We start from the raw sequence: 22222 nt of genomic DNA on the forward strand, positions 1-22222 counted from the left end.
GCGTGAGGTGACACACACACCGGTTTGTCTAGGAAAATTGTGGTGTGTGCCTCTTGTATCAGCTTAATTATTAATAGTGCCTTCTTTCACTCTCAAAATGGCCATAATTTGGATAACTAAATCTATGGCCATCCTAGTTAGGTGAGATAATTTCTGTAAAGGGCCTAGGACATAAAAGCCTCTTAATAAACATGTCTTCTCTTCCCTTCTAACTCAGAAGCCAGATCTCTAGTTATCTTTTCCACACAGCTTGTTTTGCCAGTTCTTCAAGGTAAGCCTCCATCTATTGCTTCTTTGGGAAAACTAGTGGGCTGTGTGGTTACTGATAGATTTTTGGACAAGGTTTTGGGCACATCAGATGAGTTTTGAAGTTTCTCAAATGTCAGGATTCTTCAGAAAGAACGTGATAAATCATAAAAGGGAAAGAGCACTAAATCCTACTCTGATTTTAGGGCGGAGTTTCTCAATCTCAACATTCGTTTGGGGCTGAATAATTCTTTGTTGTGGAGGGCTTCCCAGTACAGAATAGGATGTTTAACAGCATCTCTGTCCCTTCCCACTAGATGCCAATATCACCCCCACCCACGTGAGACAACCAAAAATATTTGAGACATTGCTAAATGTCCGGGACAGGAGGGGTAAAATTGTCCCTGGCTGAGAACCATTATTATACAGCACACAAGATTAACTTGTAGGGGAAAAGTCATTCTCTTCGGGGATGAACACTCTTATTGGGGCCAGAACTGTCTTGGCCACTACCTGCTCCATTCCTGGCTTATCCCTGTGGTATAGTGGCCGAGTTTCTACGTGCTCAGGAACCAGCCTACACCCAACCTCCGGGATATCCTCCCAAGAGTGTAAAACGCTGAGGGCCAAGTGCTCGTACGACTCCACCGTCTCATCTGCATGGAAGAGAGAAAAATAAAGAGACTTGTCAGATGTGTTCCCGTAAGGTGATAGTCATGGGCTGTCAGATGCGTTTTCAAACACTCCCTTAAAGGTTCATTTAAATATACCAAGGAACTGGGAGAGAGAAAAGACAGTGAAAGAGAAAAAGGACGAGAGAATGGAAAGAGGTAGGAGTAGAGTGGTGGGAAGGGGAAAGAGATTGAAAGTTAAGAGAGCCAACCTATCTACAAAACTGAAACAGACTCACAGACCTAGAGATCAGACTTGTGGTTGCCAAGGGGGAGGGGGGAGGGAGAGGGAGGGACTGGGAGTTTGGGGCTGGTAGATGCACACTATTACATTTAGAATGGATAAACAACAAGGTCCTACTGTATAGCACAGGGAACTATAGCCAATCTCCTGGGACAAACCATAATGGAAAAGAATATTTTTTTAAAAAAGAATGTGTATATGTGTACAACTGAGTCACTTTGCTGTACAGCAGAGATTTGTACATCATTGTAAATCAACGATACTTCAGTTAAAATAAAAATTAATTAAAAGAAAGTTAAGAGAGTGGGAAATGAGATGGGTTGACCAAAAGATCCAGAACTCAGTCAGAGTCTTGGAGTACTGGACTCCCTTCACCCCTTGAATCAGACTCCTTCAGAGTCTACGAATCACAAACTTGGCTGCAAGGGACTAGAGAGGGTGTGTTTCCTGGAGACATAAAACTGTTTGCTAACACCATAGTGGGAGAGGGCCTGGAGAACCAGTGTGACCCTAAGCAATGTGGTGAAACAGCCACAATGTGTGCTCATCGATGTCTCTTGACTTTTCTCATTATTGCTTGGGATCTCCCGTCTACCAACACTTACTCCAGAAAAGATTCTCTGATCTATCACTTTACCAAAAAAGGTAATTCATGACAAAAACTGCCAGTAGAAATGATACTCACAAAATAAGGCAAAAATTGTTGAAAGAATAAAATCTTCTTGAACAAAGTTTAGGATGGCCAAATTCGACATAGGAAAGTTGAACCAGGTTTAACCAAAAAAAGGCTACCAAAAGAATCTCCCAATAGCAGTCATTACAATCAGTAAAAGTCAATAGGGATGAACAAGTAATCAATGAATTAAATCTTTGTCAAAAAGTTTAATCAGTCAAGAACTGATCTTAATGAATATAATTTCAGATTTTTGGTGGGCAAGTAAATTGGTTAATCATGAAATGTAGAATACTGACCAAGGGACTAAAGTGGCTTAATAGAGTACATTACAAAAAAGTATTTTTCTCACAGAAATTCATCAATATCATTAATACACTAAATGTCAATAACTCTGCATGCATGAACCTCTAAGAAGTTCTTGGGGCCAAAACAACAAGGTAAAAAGAAATCTTGGTATTGAAGTGGTGGGATCAACATAGTGTCAAAACACCCTGTAGCATGTACTTAATCGGGCTTTTTGCATCAGGAGCACTGAACCATATATAGGTAATTTTTAAGCATCAAATGGACAGGTGTGACAGTACAGAAATTGTTCTATATCCTTAAAGTAAAGGTGGCTTTTTTTTCTTATCCTAAATTTATGAAAGGCTCTCTGGGATCTTCCTGGTATGTCCTATGTTGCTCATATGGAAAAATCTGTTTCTTGGTGTTGAAACAGGAGATTGGTTGGTATAACACTTATGGGGGTAATTTGAGTTGTGTCCAATTATTTATTTTATGTAATACTAATTTTAAGGTATTGTCTATCTTCTGACACAACAATTCTACTTATATGATATGTACTGTAGACACATCAGAAATATGCAAAAATATGTGTAAGGATGTTCGTGGTAGCATTAAGTGTCACTACAAAAATGGACACAATGGAAATAGATGTCACAGCCATAAAATAGAATATTATCAAGGATTGTTTCAAAGAACAGAGAATTGTCATAATCTATTGGAAATAGAAAATGCAGAGTATAAAACTATAGATATGGTACATTTAAAATTATGTAAAAATGTGCCATATTGCACACATACTGTGCAAAATTTATATTTCTGTAAAGAAATATACCAGCACGCACCATGGTTATCTCTGAATTTGGGAATTAAGAGTGATTTTCATCCTCCTCCTTACTTTTCCATATTTTCTATTGTGAGCATGCATTAATTTTACAATAAATGAGCATTGTCTTCAGTCACCAATACCACTGAAAACAGGCTTTTCAAAAGAAGAGCCATGTCAGCGGGATACATTGGGGGAGTTACCTGTGTCCTCCTCGGTGAAGACTGTTTTTCCAGAAAAGACCTGGTTTCCTATCTGTATTTTCCCAGGGCAGAAGTAGGGGCCATCCAGCTTGTTGTCTTTGCAGAGCTTGGTGAGGATTTCGGTGGGTTTGGACGTGTCTCTCCAGACATTGTATCCTTCTCTGAAAAGTGGAGGAGGGGCAGAGGGTGAGGTCCAGCCTCCCTGGGAGCCACATCTGAGGTCCCGGTAAAAAGGACCACCTAAGGATGATCTGTGTTAATCCTTCAGATTTAACTTGACCTTCTACATGCTTGGGGCTAGTGTTTTCATTTTATCATCTTCTCTCTCTTCTGGTCAATACCTCTGCATATGTATGCTTATACAAAAGGCAGAACTTCTGAGTAGCTTGACATAAACATTCCTTACAGGTAGTTTTGGATATTTTTTTAAAGAAATGCATCCTTTAAAAAAAATCTGAAGTGAAATTACATAACAAAATTGACTATTATAAAGTTGACCAATTTGATGGCCTTTAGTACTTTCACACTGTTGTGCAACCACCACCTCTATCTAGTTCCAAAAAATTGTCATCACCCCGAAAGAAAACCCTCTACCCATTAAGCAATTACTCCTCACTGCCCCACCCCACCCAGCCTCTGGCAGTCACCAATCTGCTTTCTGTCTCTGTGGATTTCTTTGCAGGTAGTTTTTGTTTAGTTTGTTCTGTCCCTAGCAGAATAGTTATTTGGCTGCTACTTATTCTAAGAAGAAAGCCTAGCTCATCCTTCCAATTTCTCTGCTTCTTTCCTCCCTTCTCCTCCTCCGCCAACTCATGTCACAGGCAGGAAGTCTTGAAGTGCCGTTTCTCTAATCAGTTATTTCCTAGTGGTGAGTTTCTAAATCTCTTCAACCCCTTCTTCCCTTAAAAAACTAGCTGTTTGGTTAAAAATTATTAACTTGCAATGAGATGCTCCCTAGGAACCATGACCAAGATAAGCCTGGATTTCTCTGCGCCCTGGGATGCGGGATTCATCAAAATTTAATTTGTTTAAGCATTGAAATAAACCAAAACATGGCTATAAAGCAGTTTTCCTCCACTGGGCCAGAGATATGAGGATCCTGAAAAGACTCCAAGCCACCCCCAGAGCCATACATAGGCCTCCCCAGAAATAAGTGCTCTTGTTTATTTTTAAAACTTCAGAGAACAACTTCCCTGACTAAATTATCCTGGTCCCTGCTAGTTCTACTGTCAGGAAATTCTCCTGAACAAAAGATCCACCATGTTTGCTTGTGGCTTCCTTTACCGACTTCAGAGTGAGCACAGCTAATCATTCTCTGCATGGTACCCTCTCAGGTACTTGAGAATGATGCAAATACACCAGGAGGCTTATAAATTCACTACAGTCCCAAAACTGAACCGGCCTTCTAGGCTCAGAGAAGAACAGGCCAGCAGTAGAGACTTGTCTGAAAAATCATGCCATGGAGGAAATAGATGCTCAGACTGTGTTAATGAGAGTGTAAATTGGTCCAACCCTTCTGGAGAGCCATTTGGACATATATATTAAAAGTCTTTAAAGTGTGCATTCCTTTTAATGGAATAAATCCATATCTATGGATGAACACTGAATGAATTATCAGAAAGGTTTGCAATGGCTTTTGTATGGGAATGTGCATGGCAGCAATATTTCTAATGGAAGAAGAAAGAAAAATATAAATGCCCTGAAATTCAGGAAGGGAAACTGGTTATATCATTTTATAGTAAATTTACATAATGGAACACCACTATTAAAATAATGACTTTGAAGAATATTTAAGGACATCATAAAATGCTTATAAGGGTATAAGTCCAACAAGAAGCTTACAGAATTGCATGGATAGTATGAGTCCAACTTTGGGGGAAATAGAATAGAAAAAAATACTAAAAGGAAATACATACAAATTTTTTTAATGTAAATTTTATCTCTGGATAAAATAACTTGAGCATCATTTTGTACTTTCCGTATGTCCTAAATTTTCTACAAGGACTATATATTACTTTATATTCAGAAGAAATATTTCTAAAATTATACCATGGAAATCTAATGGATGTTTTTATATTTTCCTAGCTGATATTTGTAAGAGTTTTCTTCTTAAGATATTAAATATATCATACTTTAAAAAATAAAGCTGGTCTCTGTTGCTCTATGTCTCATTTCTAATTGAACATTAAGGGAATGTAGTATTTTGATCGTAACTCAGCCAATATCTTTATTTAGAGGCCTGCTGCTATTTTTGTCTTTTATGAAATTTTTGTCACCAAGAAAGGCAGGATTACATTTTTTCCTTCCAGATTGAGTTGGTGTAGTGTATTCTTGGTTATTAAAATACTCATAGCTTTGGGACTTTGAAATAGTAAATATTCGTGGTGTGTGAAATAGCATGATACATAACTGTATGATCTTAATTACATAAAAACGGATGCTTAGTCATGTAGGTACAAAAACAAGACCTAGAAGGACACATCAAATGGTAAACTGCTTGTAATTATGGATGACTTTGTTTTTTGCTTCTTGTGTTTTGGGTTTCCTATTATGCACATGTTAGCTTTTAAGAAATAAATGTTATTTTAAAAGCCTTAATAAAAGTAAAAATAAAAAAATAAAGCAGATAATTTATATTTTAAAATTAATCAGAATTCAAATATCTTTGTAAAGAGTGAGAGCTGGACCCACCTTTCCCACATGTGTAAGATGGGGATAACACCTTAATGGGTTTTGAGAGAATTGAATGAGACACTCCATGTAAAGTGCATGGTATATTGTAAGCACTCATGAGTGTTTGTTGTAATTAACTAGGGTATTGGCATTTGTATTATATCAGTCATTCTTCCAGCATCATTCCCCACTGGGAACTCTGTCCACCAGGCCCAGCTGATCTAATGAACAAATACAATTCAGCTCTTGACTCTTGAAGAACCTGCCCTGGGTTCTAAATCAGTTTTGCTTCCCCAGCCCCAAGTACCCTCAAGTGCAGTGAGCAGTTTCCCCAAACTAGCCCTGCTGACATGGACCACATCTGAGATATTAAATCTGGGCCTTGGCTGGCCTTCCCAGCTGCAGCCTCAGAACACCAACAGTGTCTCCATGGGAGGAATAACTTACATCTCATATTGATTCTGCAAGCCACAGATGGCTCGGTGTTTGCTGTAGAAGCGGTTCTCCAGGTCAATCCTTGTCTCACCAATGAGGTCATCCATCCCGATCATGTCATGGTCATAGATCAGCACAGAGAGCAAGGACTCCTTTGGGAATGTGGCCTGGATCTCAAATGACCTGCCATCCAAGCAGAGGTTTAGGAATCAACAGCATTTGGTGATACAGAGAACTTTTCCCTGCTTCACTTTTAGCCCACCTACAGTCCATATGAACTCTACACTCAGCAACCCAGTTCCTACTTAATGGGTGTTTATGTGGTTTAATTTTTCATTGAGATGCAACCAATTTCCAACTCTTTTGTCAGTTTTCCAGTAGCCAATCATCTCCTCTTTTGTGGGCCATGCCTTGCAGTCTTCAACTAGGGTGACAGCAAGAGGGAGAGGAAAGTCTTAGATTTTGGTCTCAAACAGGACTGATTTCTAATCTGGATTTTGAATCAGCCACTTGCCGGTTGTAATACATCGGGAAAGTTATTTCATCCCTCTCAGCCGCTTTATGTGTAAATGGGGATAAATATGTCTTCTTTATAATATAGCAGAGTGGTTAAATGTGATAGTGTTTGTATAAACACAGATTTTACTTCCAGGCATTCAACCTGGTACCCAGTAATTTACCATTCCCTTTCTCCTCCATTGTTGCTTCATCAGGGAATACCAGCTGGGTTTATTTGAAATCCTACTGACAATGGAAAATCATTAGAACACAGACTTGCAGGACTGGAATGCTGTCTCTACAAGATTATTCTGAGCCCCTTGAGAACAGAGACCTCTTCATCTCCACATTACTGGAGGCTGCACTTCACCTGCAGAGAGTAGACACGATAAATGTTTCCTTGAACTGTAAGGGATCTCAGAAATCACCATATCCAATCGCTTCATTTTACAGATAAGGAAACTGAAATCCAGAGAACACAAGGGACTTGCCCAGGATCCTAAATCAGGTCAAACTGGGATAAGTACCAGTTTCCTAACTCCTGGTACCGTTCTCTTTCCACAATCTCACCCCAATGCAGTGTTGAAAAGAATAGCAATGCTGTCGGATTTCCCATGACAATGCATTATCCGTGCTACTGAGCATTAGAGAAGATAATTAAGAATTAAATTGGGAGTGAAAGCCTGCATTTTAGGGAAATGTGTTCTTGAAAACAAAATCAAGGATACACCAGTGTTTCTCCAGTTGTTCCTGTCTCTGTCTGCCCTGGGACAAGGTGGGGAGGCTGGTCTGGGAACAAAGGACAGAGAGGATGCGCAGAGGAGGGGAGAATAGAGGACCCATTATTTCCCTGCCTGTCCTCAGGCCTGTCTGGGCTGCTGCCGTCAGGGTCAGGTCCACTCCCACTCTCCAGGTTGCTAGGGACAGCAATCACAGCACAGCCTGGAGCCAATTAGCCCTCCCCAGAGAGAAAAAAGCAGAGATGCTGGACAGCTCCAGTGCCTGTAACTGACTGATGCTGGCAGCTCTTGCAGGCCAGGGATACAGCTATGCAAAAAAGAAATTCGTTTCTTCCACCTGAAGACACAGTATTGCCTCTCTGGGGCTCTCAGATTTGGATTTGAAACTGTAACTGATATTCTAGAGGCATCTCACAAGAAAGCCCCCAGCCACCTCTGAGCTTGGCCATCACCAAGCTGCTGCCACCAAGGAAGGATTTATTAAGTGCTTAACTGCTCCTGGCAACCATGACAGAGGACAGAGGGCTCAACTGTTCTGGTCCATCTCCCAGAGTTGTGTGCTATGTGCTCACATGTTCACCTCTCCTGAATTTTCATTAGAGCTGCCTTAGAAAAACTACCAAAAACAGCTCACCATGGTTGGACTTCCAGTCATTCGGGGATAAACTAGGCTTATACCAACGTGTGTGTGTCATTGAGATAGGATCCCTAGAAACAGCACTGGTGTGAGAAAAGAGAATGCATCCTGAAATGGGTGAAAACTGAGCCTTGTAGAAACATTCAGTACCGAAAGCTTCAGAGCAAAGATGTCTCACTGTTTCTTTGCCCATTCATTCATTCTTTTATTGATTCACTTGTTCATTTGACATTTATGAGATATCCATTATGTGCCAGGCACTGTGGTTATTAAGAACATGAGGAACGACCAACTCTGACCAACTCTTCAGACATGTAGCCCCTCAGGATGATGGGGTCCCATGAAATCCCGCTGAAAACTGACTGAAGGGTAGTTTGTCAATCTGTTCATTTGCTCATTCTACAAATATTTAAAGAGCATCTGCTCTGTGCCACACCCTGTCCTAGGTGCTGGGAATGCAGCACTGAACAGACTAGACCAAGTCCCTGCACGAATGGAGCTTACATTCTAGCGGGGAGATGGGAGACAGACATAAACACACCAATTCATGTCACAGGTTATGAAGAAAAGTAAAGCAGACCAGGGGCCAGGGCATCAGGGGTGGAGCCTGTGGTATCCTCCTATGGGGAGGTCTCAAAGAGGAGTTCCCCAGGCCCCAGGTCGGGGATGAGAGCCCTCCACTCTCCCTGCTGGAACACAGATTGAGCCAACAATGTCTGTCCCTGAGTAACAATTAAATATACATCCAACAAAGCATCCACACCTGGTGGGCTTCTGGAAGAGGCTCTGAAATGCCAGAGGCAGGAGGGACTATTCCATCACCCTCTTCTTTTGTTTACCACAGCCATAAACGGAGGCTATAAAACCAGTCTAATTCATGGCACTGTGGTGAGAGCAGCTCATAAAACGTGACTGCAAAGCACTTGACAAAATGAAGTGCTGGTTACGTAAACAGCAAGTAATGATAAAGGTCATCTCCCGGTCAGGGAAGCAAGGGTAAGTTTCCCCAGCATGTCTTTTAAATCATTCTCTTTCATCTGAACAGGCAAGATTGTTTATTGCCTTATTTCCTTGGGAGCAATAAAATGTAAGAGGCTGGTGCTGATCAAATGTCAGAGGGTCCAAAGCTATCACAAATGTGTAAATGAATTTAAATGAGGTGGATAAAGATTTCATCCCAGGCTCCTTGTTACTCCGGAAAAAAAGACATTAAATACACGTAAGATGTGTGCATTGCTAAAATGATTTTCAAGGGAGAGCAGAAGGAAACTAATGAGTTTTGAGTATCTACTATGCACTATCATAGACAACATGCTAGGTGCTTGTCATATTTAATCTTCTAAAGGCGTCTGAGAGTCAAGTATCACTGCTATTGTTTTACAGATGAGAAAAACTAGGACCAGAGAGGTTAAGCTGTCTGCATAAAGTTACTCAGCCTGTATGTGGCAGAGTGAAACCCAGGTCTGCTTGACTCCAGAGTTATTGGCAGTCAAGAGCACAAACCCAAGCAGGGAACATAAATGTGTGACATACCCTTTTAGAAGATAAATGGGGTGGTAGGGTTGCTGTGAACTGGAGAATGCCTGGTTCACCTAAACATAACACAAGTGCGATGCATTGTAAACACTTTGCAGGAAAACAAAACACAGGCGGGGGGTGCAGTTCCACTTTTTGACTGCAGGGGTCACCTCAAATGAACTGCAAGATGATATGATGGAAAAATCTCTTTGGTAGAAGACAAAAGACCAAACATCTGGCCCCTTCTCTTCTACTTATGAGCTGTGTGAACTTGAACAAGTTTCTAAACCTCTCTGGGCCTTGGTTATCTTGTCTGTAAAAAGGAATTCTCTCCAAGGCAGGAGGCTGAATCTGATGACTGTTCAAGTGGTGTCTTAAATTTGAGATCTGGGAAAATCATTATTGGAAAACCATGGCCATGAAGACCATGCAGAACCAAGCTGCTGAAGGGACCGAGGAAAGAATTTAGCCCTTCTCCATGAAGAGAGGCTTGACTGGCTGTTATCCCGGGCAGGAGTCGGCATTTAATCTCCTGCACTGTTCGCTCAGACCCACACACGTATCCACACCAAACACCCTACAGAAGCACCATAAGAACAAATGCAGAGCGGACAATGCAATGAGACCCAGGTGGCCACTGACCTTCCAAATACCGGGTTCAGTTGTTTAGGGATGTATTTGTCCCGGTCTTTGATTTCAGTTTTGCCAAGCTTGACCACAATGTAGGGATCCGATTTGCCATCTGGATCAGCTGGACTAAGATTAAATGCCTGGAGAAGAGAAAAAAAATCCCTTTGGTCCAGTGGTTCTGAACACTGGCTGGCACCGGGATCCCCTGGGAGTTTTAAAAAATACTGATGCTTGAGGTCTATTCCCAGACATTCTGATTAAATTGGCCCTGGACTTGGGGATCTTTAGAAGCTCCCTAGATGATTCTAGTGTGCAGCTATAAAGTTAAGAACCACTGTTTTAGCCTCTCTACTCTGCTGTTAAAAGTTATCAGCTTTGCCCAAGTTCTACTTTCTCTGGAGTTGTCTGCCCAGTGGAAAGCAGCCCTTGGCACAAAGTAATGAGGAATCTGCTGGACCAGGAAGCAGAAGGCATGAATTTGAGCTCCAGTTCTACGTAGTCATGTGATCTTGGGCAAAACATGTCATCTCTCTGAGATTAATATGTAAAATTATGGGGTAGACCTAAAGCCTCCTCCCAGAAGTAGTGGACTCTGAATCCATGACCCCGTCAGTCTTGCATTTAGCGCTTGTCAGCTGAGTAACGATCTGTTTCCGTCAGGGAAGACCAGGGTAGGGGGCTGGTGAGGAAGGACATGGAGAAAGAAGATGGAGAAGCTGCAGAGATGAGAGCTGGATAAGAAACAATCGCATTTTTAGGACTCTGTCTTACAGACAGGAGGGTATAAGCACACAAAGCTATATTTTCAAGGTTGTTCATTAGAACGTTGTTTAATAGCTAAAAATTGAGAACAACCTATATGTCAATTACTTAGGGAGAAACTCCATCCAAAATTGTCCCTCCCCTGCTGGCCCCATGGTCTAGTGGTCAAGATCCTGGTTTCCATCCAAAATTGTCCCTTCCCTATTTACTCTCGTCACCACATTGCCCAATTTTTTTCTTTTTTACCGAAGTATAGTTGATTACATCCCCCAATTTTAATTCTTTATTTAGCAGTTATCTCTGACATTCGTCTTGCTTATTTATCTGTCTGTTGTTTATTTTCATACCCTCCTAATGCCCACACCACCCCCAATTAGTTATAATTTTCATGAGAGCAAGGATACTGTCTGTCTTGTTCATTACATTAACTCCAGGACTTAGGACAGGGTCTTCCCAATATTTGTTGAATGAATGAATAAAGGATACTACACGTATCCTTTATTGGATACTTCTAGTATCCTTTATTGGATCCTTTATCCTTTATTGGATAACTTTACAAGTTACTTCTCATCTTTCCAACTAGACTGTGACTTCCTCGAGGGCAGGCACTGTGTCTTTTTCCGTCACGATATCCTTAGTGATTAGAACATGCCTGGCACATGGTGGTCATGGCCATGATGACGTTGCTGCTAATAACAAAGGAAACATGAGAACTGCATGATGGAAAGGGGATGTTTAGTTGTCCACTGGCATTAAAGAATAATTCATCTTTGTTTTATGTTTCATTTCGGTTTCTAAAAACGATTTTAGGCAATTTAAGCAAAGAGTTAATATAAAAATACAATGACTACAATCAAGTAAGATCAACTCCAAGGTCAGGAGATGAAAACAAATACATGAACCATAAATGTCTAGTACACAGTTGCTTTGATTGAGCACCAAATTTGGCCCCAAGCTTCCTGGCAATCAGACCAAAAGTTTCACAATTAGTGTTTAGTGCTCTCATTATCAGAAAGGAGGAAGCCTAGGGCAGATAATATTTTTCTTGGAAATACACTGGAAATGAAATTTCTGACTGCAGCAGAACAGAGACATAGCCCCGGAGGCGGGGGAGGATTGCACAGTGGCAGCTGCCCTGTTCTGCCCTGGTTCTTCCCGCTGTCTTGCCTGTGAGCTTCCTGCTTCAGTGCTACTTGGTTTCCTGCCCAGCTAGCAGGCAACCACAGAGAGCAAATAAAGCTACACAGAGCAGTCCTCTCAGCCTGGGAAATATTTTCGCTCAGTGAAAAGCCAGCAAAGGTCCATGTTACCAACCAAACATCATACCCTCTGTTATGGACTGAATTGTGTTTTCTCAAAATTCCTATGTCAAAGCCCTAACCCCTAATGTGACTGTATTTGGAGATAGGGCCTTTAGGGAGCTAATTAAGGTTAAATGAAGTCATAAGGGTGGTGGTTCCCAGGCTGTGCTACCTAATCCGATAGAACTGGTGCTTACAAGAAGAGAAAGAGACAACAGATTTCCTCTTCTCTCTCTCTCTCTCTCTCTCTCTCTCTCTCTCTCTCTCTCTCACACACACACACACACACACACACACACACACACACACAGAGGAAAGGCCATTTGAGGACACAGCAAGAAGGTGGCCATCTATAAGCCAGGCAAAAAGGTCTCACCAGAAACCAACTCTGATGGTACCTTGATCATGCACTTTCAGCCTCCAGAACTGGAGAAAATGAGTATCTGTTGTTTATGTCACCCAGTCTACGGTATTTTGTTATGGCAGCTCTAGATTAAGACAACCCCTCAGAGTAAACAAGGATGCCTCACCGCAACAATGTACACCCTGATCAGGACTTTGATGGGGTGGTTGGATGGAATCCCTTGCTGGATTCTCAGCTGCTTGCTGTCCTTGATGCTGGAATCCTCGGGGCTTTTGTAGATGCAGAAGGAGCCCTGGAACCACAAAGCACTACCCATTGAAACAAGATAGTCATATGCCCCGCTGAAAACCAACCATGTAGAGGAATAAATTATTGATACACGCAACAACTTGGATGGATCTCAAGGACATTATATAAGTGAAAAGAGCAAATCTCAAAAGTCTCATACTGGAGGGTTCCATTTATATAACTTTCTTGCAATTACAAAATTATAAAGATAGAGGATAAGTCAGTGATTGCCAGAGGATAGAGACAGTCACAAGCAGGACATAATTATAAAGGGGTAGCATGATGGAGATCTTTGTGGTGATGGAATAGCTCTGTATCTTGTTTGTGGTAGTGGTTACACAAATCTACATATGTGATAAAAATTACATAAAACTATATACACACTATCAATGTGGATATCCTGGTTTTGATATTTACATAAGATGTAAACAATGGAGGAAACTGGGTGAAGGGTCCACTAGACCTCTGTCTACCATCTTTGCAAATTTCTGTGAATCTTAACTATTCAAAATAAAGAGGGTTTTTTAAAATTAAAAAAAAAAAATGTCTAGGGCATAGTGCTGGGAAAAGGAGCACAGCCTGGGAACCAACAGGACCTGGGGTGGTGCTACTCTTGTCCCCTGGATGTCCTCAGGCCATTCACATAACCCTCCTGCATCTGTGCTTCTTCATGGTACATCAGTGAATCAGTGTTGGTACAGTACCACCCTCCTCACGGTGCTGTTACGTGAGAAACGAATAGGAGCATCAGATGGAATCCCGAGTGCCTTTTACATGCAGGGTGCTGAGCTAGTGTTTCCTCCCATTATCTCATTCAATCTTGGCTTCAGTATTTCTATTTTCAGATGCCGCAACCGAGGCTCAGGGAGGTCAAGTACTGCTCAAGATCACAAGCTAGTTAGGATTTAAATCCTAAATGAGGATTTAAACCCAGACTGGCAAGCTGCAATGCCCATGCGATTTCCAACACATCACCTTCATATAAAGGGCCCAGGCGTGCAGTCGGTTCATAGTGAGTGTCAGCTACTGCTTTGTGGTGCTGACACCGTAAGTCTGCCAGATGAAGGGTTTGTGTTGTTTGATTAATTTAATCATTCAGCTGATAGGCTTGTATAAATCATATGTTTGGTAGGTCAGGGAGTGGGAAAAGCAGAGTAAAATTAAGTGATCCCTTTAGGCAATGACTCTGCCTCCTCATATTCCACAGACTGAGCTCCGATCCACTTTACTGGCCACAAATCAAATACCTTGAAAGACTGGGGCTAGGTCTTGTGGGGTTCTAGAGAGGGAGGGGCCTGCAGAGAGATTAAGGATTTTCCTTACAGACATCGCACACCACAGTCCAACAGAATTGAGTCATATCCGACATTTATGGACAGGAGAGCCAGATAAAAGTGTTAACCTTGGAACCTGCCTTAAACTTTCCTATGACTCGGTCTCTGTCAAGGCCATGGTCATCCTCCGTAGACTTGCCTCTGAGCAGCTCAAAGGTTTTCACCCAGTCTTCAAAATTGTTGAATTCACTCTCCAGATCCCCATTGTATATCTTTAGGGAAAAGGGAGAAGAGTGTGCTCAGAGGAAGGAAAGCCCTGGATTGATTTAATGAAAACTGCCAAGATTCTCCAAAACCAGCCTTCGTATATGTCCCTTGGAAAAATCTAAGAGGCGCTGTTAATTTATCTTCAGCAAAATAAGGAATATGATTGACTTGGCATTCCTAGAACTAAGTACCACTCTGAAATTTATAAAACGTTTTTGATAAACTTTGAAATTCCAAGAAGTATAGCTAAACCAACAATATTTAAAATATAATATATAAGTATAAATGTGACAAAGCTTTTTATAGCTAATTGATGTCATTGAGTTTTGGATACAGACTACAATATTTTGAGGACATTCAAATTAAAAAATATTCATTGAACGTTTCATTCTTAACACATATAAAGTGATGGAATATTTGTTTTTATTATAATGCATGTAGACATGAATTTTCCAAGCAGAAAATTACATATATATTTTAGAAATGGAAAATTGGATTGAGTTTTTGATTGAGTAATATAATTAAATCACTTATTCAAATTTCCCATCAAAATTACTTATCTAAATTCATTTTCTAGGTACATAATTTTCATAATGCCAATTTTCATATCCATCAATATGCCTCTAGCTAATAGTCTCTGGCTAATGTTAGGACTGGTCTGACGAAGCTGACTTTTGTAAGAGTTAAAACTCCTGCTATGTCGAGTCTGTACATATCTGCATGATGATGTCAAGCCCCGGGAGGTGAACCCAGGGGAACTCACACACTGTAAATTACATTGTTGCATCCAGGCTAACCAAGTGAAGTTATGTCCCTTCTCAATAGGAGGATGTAGAAAATAGAAAACTAGCAAGCTCCACTGTCTTGGCTTGCATGCTTGTTAGTTTGTTACTCTGCATCAATGATTATAACAAAGTAAGTTATTCAGACAAAGGTATTCTGGAGTGGACTGAAGCACTAAAAGAATGCCCACCTCCTGAGTTTCCCACCCTAACCATGGCCAAGATGGCTGTGTCCACACACCTGCAAGACAGCCAGGTTGGGGATTTCTTTTTCTCTGAGTTTCTTCTTGAGTATTTTGTCTTTCTTCTTCTTTGGGCCATCTATATTTACCACTACCTTGTCTGGTTTTGCCTCTGTGGGTATTTAGTGAAAATGGTTAGACTTCTTATGCTGTTGAGATGAGAAGAAACAAAGTCAAGCTCCCTCTTTCCCTTTGCTCTGGCATGTGTCATGACCCTTCTTTTAAGAAAGAAACAGTAACATTTCACTGTAGGATTTCTGCACATAGCCCTGCAGACCGTGCACTGAAGGAGCAGAGGAGATACCACTTATGCAGCAGTGCAGTGTCAGTGGATGCCCTGGGGTTGGCAATGTGTTGGCCTTCCCTGCCATATGCAAGAATTCATTAAGCTAGGCACGGAGAGGGTAAGTAATTTGTCCAGTCACCCAGCTAGCAAAGAACAGACCCAGGATGGAGTGACACCAAAGCTTTAGATACATTCCCTCTCAGATCTGTTTAGGAACTTGAGAATCATCTAGTTCAACAACCTCAGGCTCAAATATGCTAAGAGTCTAACACAATGTCACAAATGTACTTAGATTATTCAGTAATTTTTTAGGAGCAGATGCTGGAGAAAAATCACCCAAGCTCCACTATTTTCTAGCTGCATAAACCTGGGCAAGTTACTCAGCCTCTTTGTACTTCTGTTTTACTTCTGCAAATCAAGATACTATTGCTTAAGTCATGGGGTTGGTCTTAGAATTAAATATGCTAGTAGGAGTGGCCTGAGGAACTGAGCTTGGCTCTGTTGTTCTCACTCTTTGTGCCACCTGAAACAGCACTTGGTGTTACTGTTGTTTTTAGGCCAAGACTTACCATTGGCTTACATCAAGTTCGTGGTCATTTCAAATTCCAGGGCTCTTCATTTGAGCTTCTGCCAAACCAGATCTACCCAAACCCTGTCAACTGAGTTTTGGAAGCTAAATCCAGGTCACCTGTGTTAAAGTTGATCATGCTGGCTTTGGCCTGTCATCCCAGCTTGCTCCTATTTTTACTCTGCTGTTTCTGCATTAAGACTGTCAACATAGGGACTTGAGCCAAAGGGTCGATTTCAGCACTCAACTGAACTCAGGAGACCTGGGATCTGGTCTCCATCCAGCTCAAATCAGCTATGTGACCTCTTTCAAGTGTTGTCATCTTCCTGGGATTATTTCCTCACTAGGGAAATGAGGGCTTTGGGCTCCAGTGTTGTGCCCATGGCTCCCATTTTAACATTTTCTCACTCACATGGCCTTAATGCATGTTCAAATGTCCCCAGAACAGCCACTTACCTGTGTTGCCTGTTTGCTCCTTGGAATTGCTCTCCTTTTCCTTTGAGAAAAGAGGGAGACGAGATGATGGACACTGTCTTGTCTCATTTATTAACCCTGACTGCTAACAGTTCTCATTCAATTATCTCAGCCCTCTGCATTTTAAAAGAATATGCAAATAGTCCTCAGTAGCCCCCAGATGAAGCCTCACTGTAAAGACCTAGGACTTAAGTGCAGGGAGATGCCCTGCCCTAAAGAAGAGGCACCCACACCTCCAAAACCAGTGCCACCAAACTGTGGACGTCCTCGTCCTCTATGTGCAGGCTCCTCTCAGCTGCTGGGAAAGCAACCGCTCTCCCCACTGTTCTTCCACATCCCTGGAGCATCACCTCAATCTGCAACTATGAGTTTTATGGGCTGGCATGTTGGGTTTGTCCTGGGACTGGGGAGGTTAGCAGAGAAAGAGGAAAGGGCTGAACACTCACCAGAAGTGGTAGTGTCCATCGTAGTAAAACGAGGGTGTTTGGAAGCAGGGATTAACATTTAGTTTGTTTATTTAACTATATGTCAATATTCATGGATAGTCCTAGATGAAGAAATTACGGTCTTTCCAAATAAAGAATCAGAAGAGTTGCTACTCAATAAAATATGATGATAACATCTGAATAACTTTCCTTTCCATTTTTACTCAGGGATGAGAAGTCTTACCAGATTCAGCCACTGAGCTTTTGCCTGAGTCTCCAGACCCACTCCCCACTGGTTCTCTGGCTTTCCATGTGCATGAGGCCCTGCTGATTATTCCCATTTGCTAAGGCCAAGACCTCTGCCTTTACTTTGATAATTTCCCATATGAACTTAGAAATCTGCTGGAGACCTGGAGCCCTTTGACCTGGAATCTCCAGGTGAACCTGAAGCCCCCTTCGCTGATGCCCACCTGTCCAGAGACCCATTTCTCTTGGCTAGACCTCCCTGAGGTGGGCAGATTCCCTGGATGCCATGATAGACTGCACATCCTGCCAGCATTTACAGCAGAGCCTGTGTCCTAGGGCCAGCTCCAGCCAGACAGTGAGGATTTGGCAGTACTGGACCCTTGGTCCTTTCAGGCTTTGAACCCTTCAGCAGTTAACAGAACCACACCCAAGTAGGGCCTACCTATAGCGGAATTTAGAAGAGGGGACAATGCAGGATTTGGGGTGGGGGAGGGTGGTAAATGGTGCTGTGCTCTTATCGAAGCCTTGACTGTCACAGCCAGGAGAGAGTCTACCTTCTGTGCTTTCTTCAGGGAGGCATAATATTTCGACCACCAGTCAATGACGTTTTCAGCAGATTCATCCGCTATGGTCCTCTTTCTCCTTTTAGTAGACTTCCGAGAAGGTTTCCTGGCATCCTGGCAAGGGATGAAGGATGGATTGTTAGGTGTCAAGGATCTGCATGCTGGTGGCTAAGTGGTTTACTAAGGAAGAGGGCATGTAGGTACCCTCGGGGAGGTGGATGGAGGTGTCAGCAGGTTTTGTGATTGCAGCTCTCTGTCCCTCTTAAATCAATAAAAGTTTAATAATCTGTCAGCCATTAATGAGTTTATTTGCCATTTATCAAGCAGGTATGAGATTTTGTGGTTGACGTTGGGGATGTAAGGGGTAGACATCATCCCTACTTTTGGGAAGCTTCGAATTCAGTGGAGGAGACAAGCAGGCTACATGATACAATGTGATATAGCAGAAAAGGAATTAGCTTCTAAACATAATATAAACGTTTATGATTTTATGATTCTCAGTTTCCTCAACTAGGAACAATAATACCTGCTCACTTCACTGTCATGAGGATTAAGTGACATAGGTAGACAATCCCCCTTTAGCATCACTTCTGATTTGAACAGATGCAAATAAATGACACCTACAACATAAGTGATGGGGGGATAGGAGAAGCAGTGTGATGCATACGTGGCAGAAGGGAAGCATTTGGGGAGAAAGTTGTGTCATGCCAAATTTATCGTGTACTTATCATCCATTTGCTCTCAGACATCTCTCGGGTATCTACGATGTGCCAGCCACTCTACCAAGTGCAGGGGATACAGAGATATTTTTAAAAATCATCTATGACCTGGTGAAGCCCACAGTTTTATGGTGGCAACAAACAAACTGAAATTTGCAACATGAAGTGGCAGGTACAATGCTGGTGGGATGGAGAGAACCCCGTGGGCTGTCAGAGAGTCACGCTGAGCCTGGATGAGATGGGAAGAGCCTGAGAAAATAGCCATTCATCTACCATACTGTACCTTTTATTTCAGCTTTTATAATTTGCTGGGCACGTCATCTCTTAGGACTTTCTTAAACCTGCTTTCTTCTTTAAGTCAGTTGCTAGATACACCAGGATTTTGCCCTTAAAACTATGACTTAAAAGATTACTCATGTCCCCATTTTATGGTCTTGTGTACTTATCCATCTCCCCTCCCAGAATCTCAGCTAACTGAGGATAAGTCTCAATTTTATTTAGACCAGAAGACGCATTTTTTGGTCCCACGTGACGTTGTACAAAGTAGGTTCAAAATATTTGTGGAATAAGCCTTGATGAGGAAACCATTGTTTTTCCAAGCTAATGAATTAAGAGTTTCTGTTCAATTAAATACTGCTGTCACATTTGACTAGCACTTTAATTTCACATACACTGACTTATCTGATTCTATGACAATGCTGTGAAGTGGGTATTGGTGTCCCCGTTTTACAGATGAAGAAACTAATGCTCAGAAATGTGAAGTTGCTTGCCATGGTCACACAGCTAGTAGGTGGGAGGATTAGTATCTAAAACCTCTGAGCAAACTCTAACGTGCCTTATAAATATGAAGAGGGATGACATTCCGACCTTAGCTTTTCCATCTTTGGGTGGCTCCTGGGCTGCAGGTTTGTGTTCCGTCTCCAGCATAGGGGATGGGTCAGGGATATCAACCAGGCTGGCTGCCTGAACCTGGGCCAAGTCAGGTACCACTGTGGGAGGTGGCCCAATATCCACAAAGATTTGATCTGTTGGGAGCTCCTGAGCAGAGCTGGGGGTCTCAGAAGGCTCAGTGGAAATTAATGAATCTGAAATAGCCAAGATGGAAGTACATTAGGTCAGGACTTCCCTGGTGGCACAGTGGTTAAGAATCTGCCTGCCAATGCAGGGGACATGGGTTCGAGCTCCGGTCCAGGAAGATCCCACATGCCACGGAGCAACTAAGACGGTGCGCCACAACTACTAAAGCCCACGCACCTACAGCCCGTGCTCCGCAACAAGAGAAGCCACCGCAATGAGAAGCCCGCGCACCACAACGAAGAGTAGCCCCCACTCGCCACAAGTAAAGAAAAGCCCCGCACAGCAACAAAGACCCAACGCAGCCAAAAATAAAAAATGAAAAAATAAAAGAAGTAGAGGGGACCGCAGGAAATTCTTCAGAAAGATCCTGCAGGCACCACAGTTTTGTAGCCCACAGCGCTAGAATCTAGAAGGAGCTTCCTACCTTGCACAACTTGGGCTCCATCCACCTGTGAGGTGAGGGCAAGGGGCTCCCTGGATTTACACAAAAACTGTTTCAAGCAGTTGATGGTGTAGGTGCCCACGAGGGTGCTCCTCCCAAAGGCTCTCCAGTCCACCACGCAGATGCTCAGGGGTGGGTGCAGAAGCTCATTCTCAGGCAGCTCCTGCAGGGAGAGGCTGCGGTGAAGTGGGGCACTGCCTGGGCTGACCTGTCTGGGTGTAGGACCAAAGCAAGCCAGGTACCCATCCTTCCTCTGTCCCTGCCTGTCCTTTCCCTACAGGTCACCCCTGCAGCTTGCCAGAGTCTGGAGCAATGCCTTCTCAAGCCAGGGAGTCATTACCCAACATATGAGGGATGGTACTAACAATTCACCGCAGGTGTAAATTGCAAAAATCACACACTCCCAAATTCTCTGTGGCAGTAGTCTTCAATCCTCTTACTTTGTCATTACTGTATTTATCCGAACTTTCATCTCAGATGAACATTAATCCAGACCCAAGATATAAAGCAGATGAGAATTGAGCCATTTAAGATGGAGCTGAGCGTGAGGGGCCAGCGCCCCATCCACTTCTTTACCCTGGTGGACCCCGAGGCTCAACAAAGTCTGATTTGGAAGGTTTGCAAACACAGTACACATTCTTTAATTCCAGTCCTTCTTGATTCAGAATCTGTGTCCATTGGAGCTGACTGGGTTAGACAAAGCAAACTTTGACTTCACAGTTGGTTCCAAATCAGAGCACAGAAATAAACAAAAGCACAGGTGTCAAACATTGCTTTTGACACGCTACGTACAAATAATTTTTTAAAACTCTAACCATTGTAGTAAGTTCCGTGACGGTGTCTTCCAGGCCAGTGGTTCCCAAACTCCAGTGTGTATCAGAGTCACCTGCAGGGCTTGTCAAACCAGAGGTGTCTGGGCCCTACCCCCCAGTCCCAACAGTCTCTGGTTCAGTAGTTCTGGGGCAGGGCCTGAGAATCTGCATTTATAATAAGTTCCCAGGTGATGCTGATAAACTGGGGGCCACACTTTGGGGACCACTGTCAACCTTCTTTGATTTACTATATGATCTACACCCAGAACCTTTAAAAACAAAACAACAACAAAAGTCTGTTTTATCCCATTCTACAATTCTGGCTTTTTACTGAATTAAACTGTTCTTTCTTGTGAGTAGTGGGGCACCTGAAACTCTGAAACATCTCCCCAAGTCAGGTTCAGGAAGGAGTGGGTCGCATCTATGGAGATGAAGGGAATGAGCGGGTGGGGCAGGGGAGGGGAGAGACCCGCACCACTGCGAAAGCATCTGCCTGGACGCTGAAGTTTGGGTTGTTCTGGTAGCTCTGGATCACACAGGACTTGACTCCATGCCCGCCACACTCGATGAGGACCTGGGGACGATCCACTGAGAGGAGCTGCACCTTCTTCATTTCCCGGACTCCCCAGAAGAGAACCTGAAGAGAGGATGGCAGGGCTGTCACACAAAGGCCCAGGGAGGCGCCAGCAGGTGTGGCTCAGGTGTGGGAAAGTCGGCCGTGCCAGCCTGAGAACCACAGGATGTTCTTCCGGGAAAGGATGGGGCAGCTCCTTGCGGCTCCGTCTGATCAGCTATGTCTCCTTCCCACCCCTCAAGTCCCCTGACACAGTGCAGGCATGATTGCAATGCACCAGTGCCCTTTAGTCCCAAAGAACAACCCAGTCCTTCCGGGCCCCATACCTCCACTTGGTATTTACTCAGCACTGGCCGGATGCTGGCAGGAACAGGGTAGATCTGGGTGACATCGGGTGGGTCGAGGGGAGGGAGCCCTTGCAGCCCAGACGCAGGGACCTAGCACACAGATCAAGCGCTGGTTAGACATTGGGAGAGG

The 22222-nt window shown here is 42.9% G+C and overlaps 1 protein-coding gene across 1 annotated transcript in view; it reads right to left on the reverse strand.

The window, feature by feature from the left end:
• FER1L6 (fer-1 like family member 6) overlaps positions 1 to 22222 on the reverse strand; it is a 174826-nt gene that overhangs the window by 18587 nt on the left and 134017 nt on the right. Inside the window, exons 23-35 of the mRNA XM_029222558.1 lie at positions 22072 to 22182; positions 21647 to 21808; positions 20342 to 20522; positions 19708 to 19925; positions 18113 to 18235; positions 16870 to 16909; positions 15559 to 15671; positions 14409 to 14540; positions 12873 to 12998; positions 10292 to 10419; positions 6269 to 6439; positions 3149 to 3309; positions 760 to 902 (exon numbers count right to left, since the gene is read on the reverse strand). Of these exons, the coding sequence (XP_029078391.1) occupies positions 760 to 902; positions 3149 to 3309; positions 6269 to 6439; positions 10292 to 10419; positions 12873 to 12998; positions 14409 to 14540; positions 15559 to 15671; positions 16870 to 16909; positions 18113 to 18235; positions 19708 to 19925; positions 20342 to 20522; positions 21647 to 21808; positions 22072 to 22182 (1809 nt within the window). The remainder of the gene's footprint in view (positions 1 to 759; positions 903 to 3148; positions 3310 to 6268; positions 6440 to 10291; positions 10420 to 12872; positions 12999 to 14408; positions 14541 to 15558; positions 15672 to 16869; positions 16910 to 18112; positions 18236 to 19707; positions 19926 to 20341; positions 20523 to 21646; positions 21809 to 22071; positions 22183 to 22222) is intronic.

Source organism: Monodon monoceros, unplaced genomic scaffold, assembly GCF_005190385.1.
Source record: "Monodon monoceros isolate NGI ecotype Baffin Bay Population unplaced genomic scaffold, NGI_Narwhal_1 Super_Scaffold_14, whole genome shotgun sequence".
NCBI lineage: Eukaryota > Metazoa > Chordata > Mammalia > Artiodactyla > Monodontidae > Monodon > Monodon monoceros.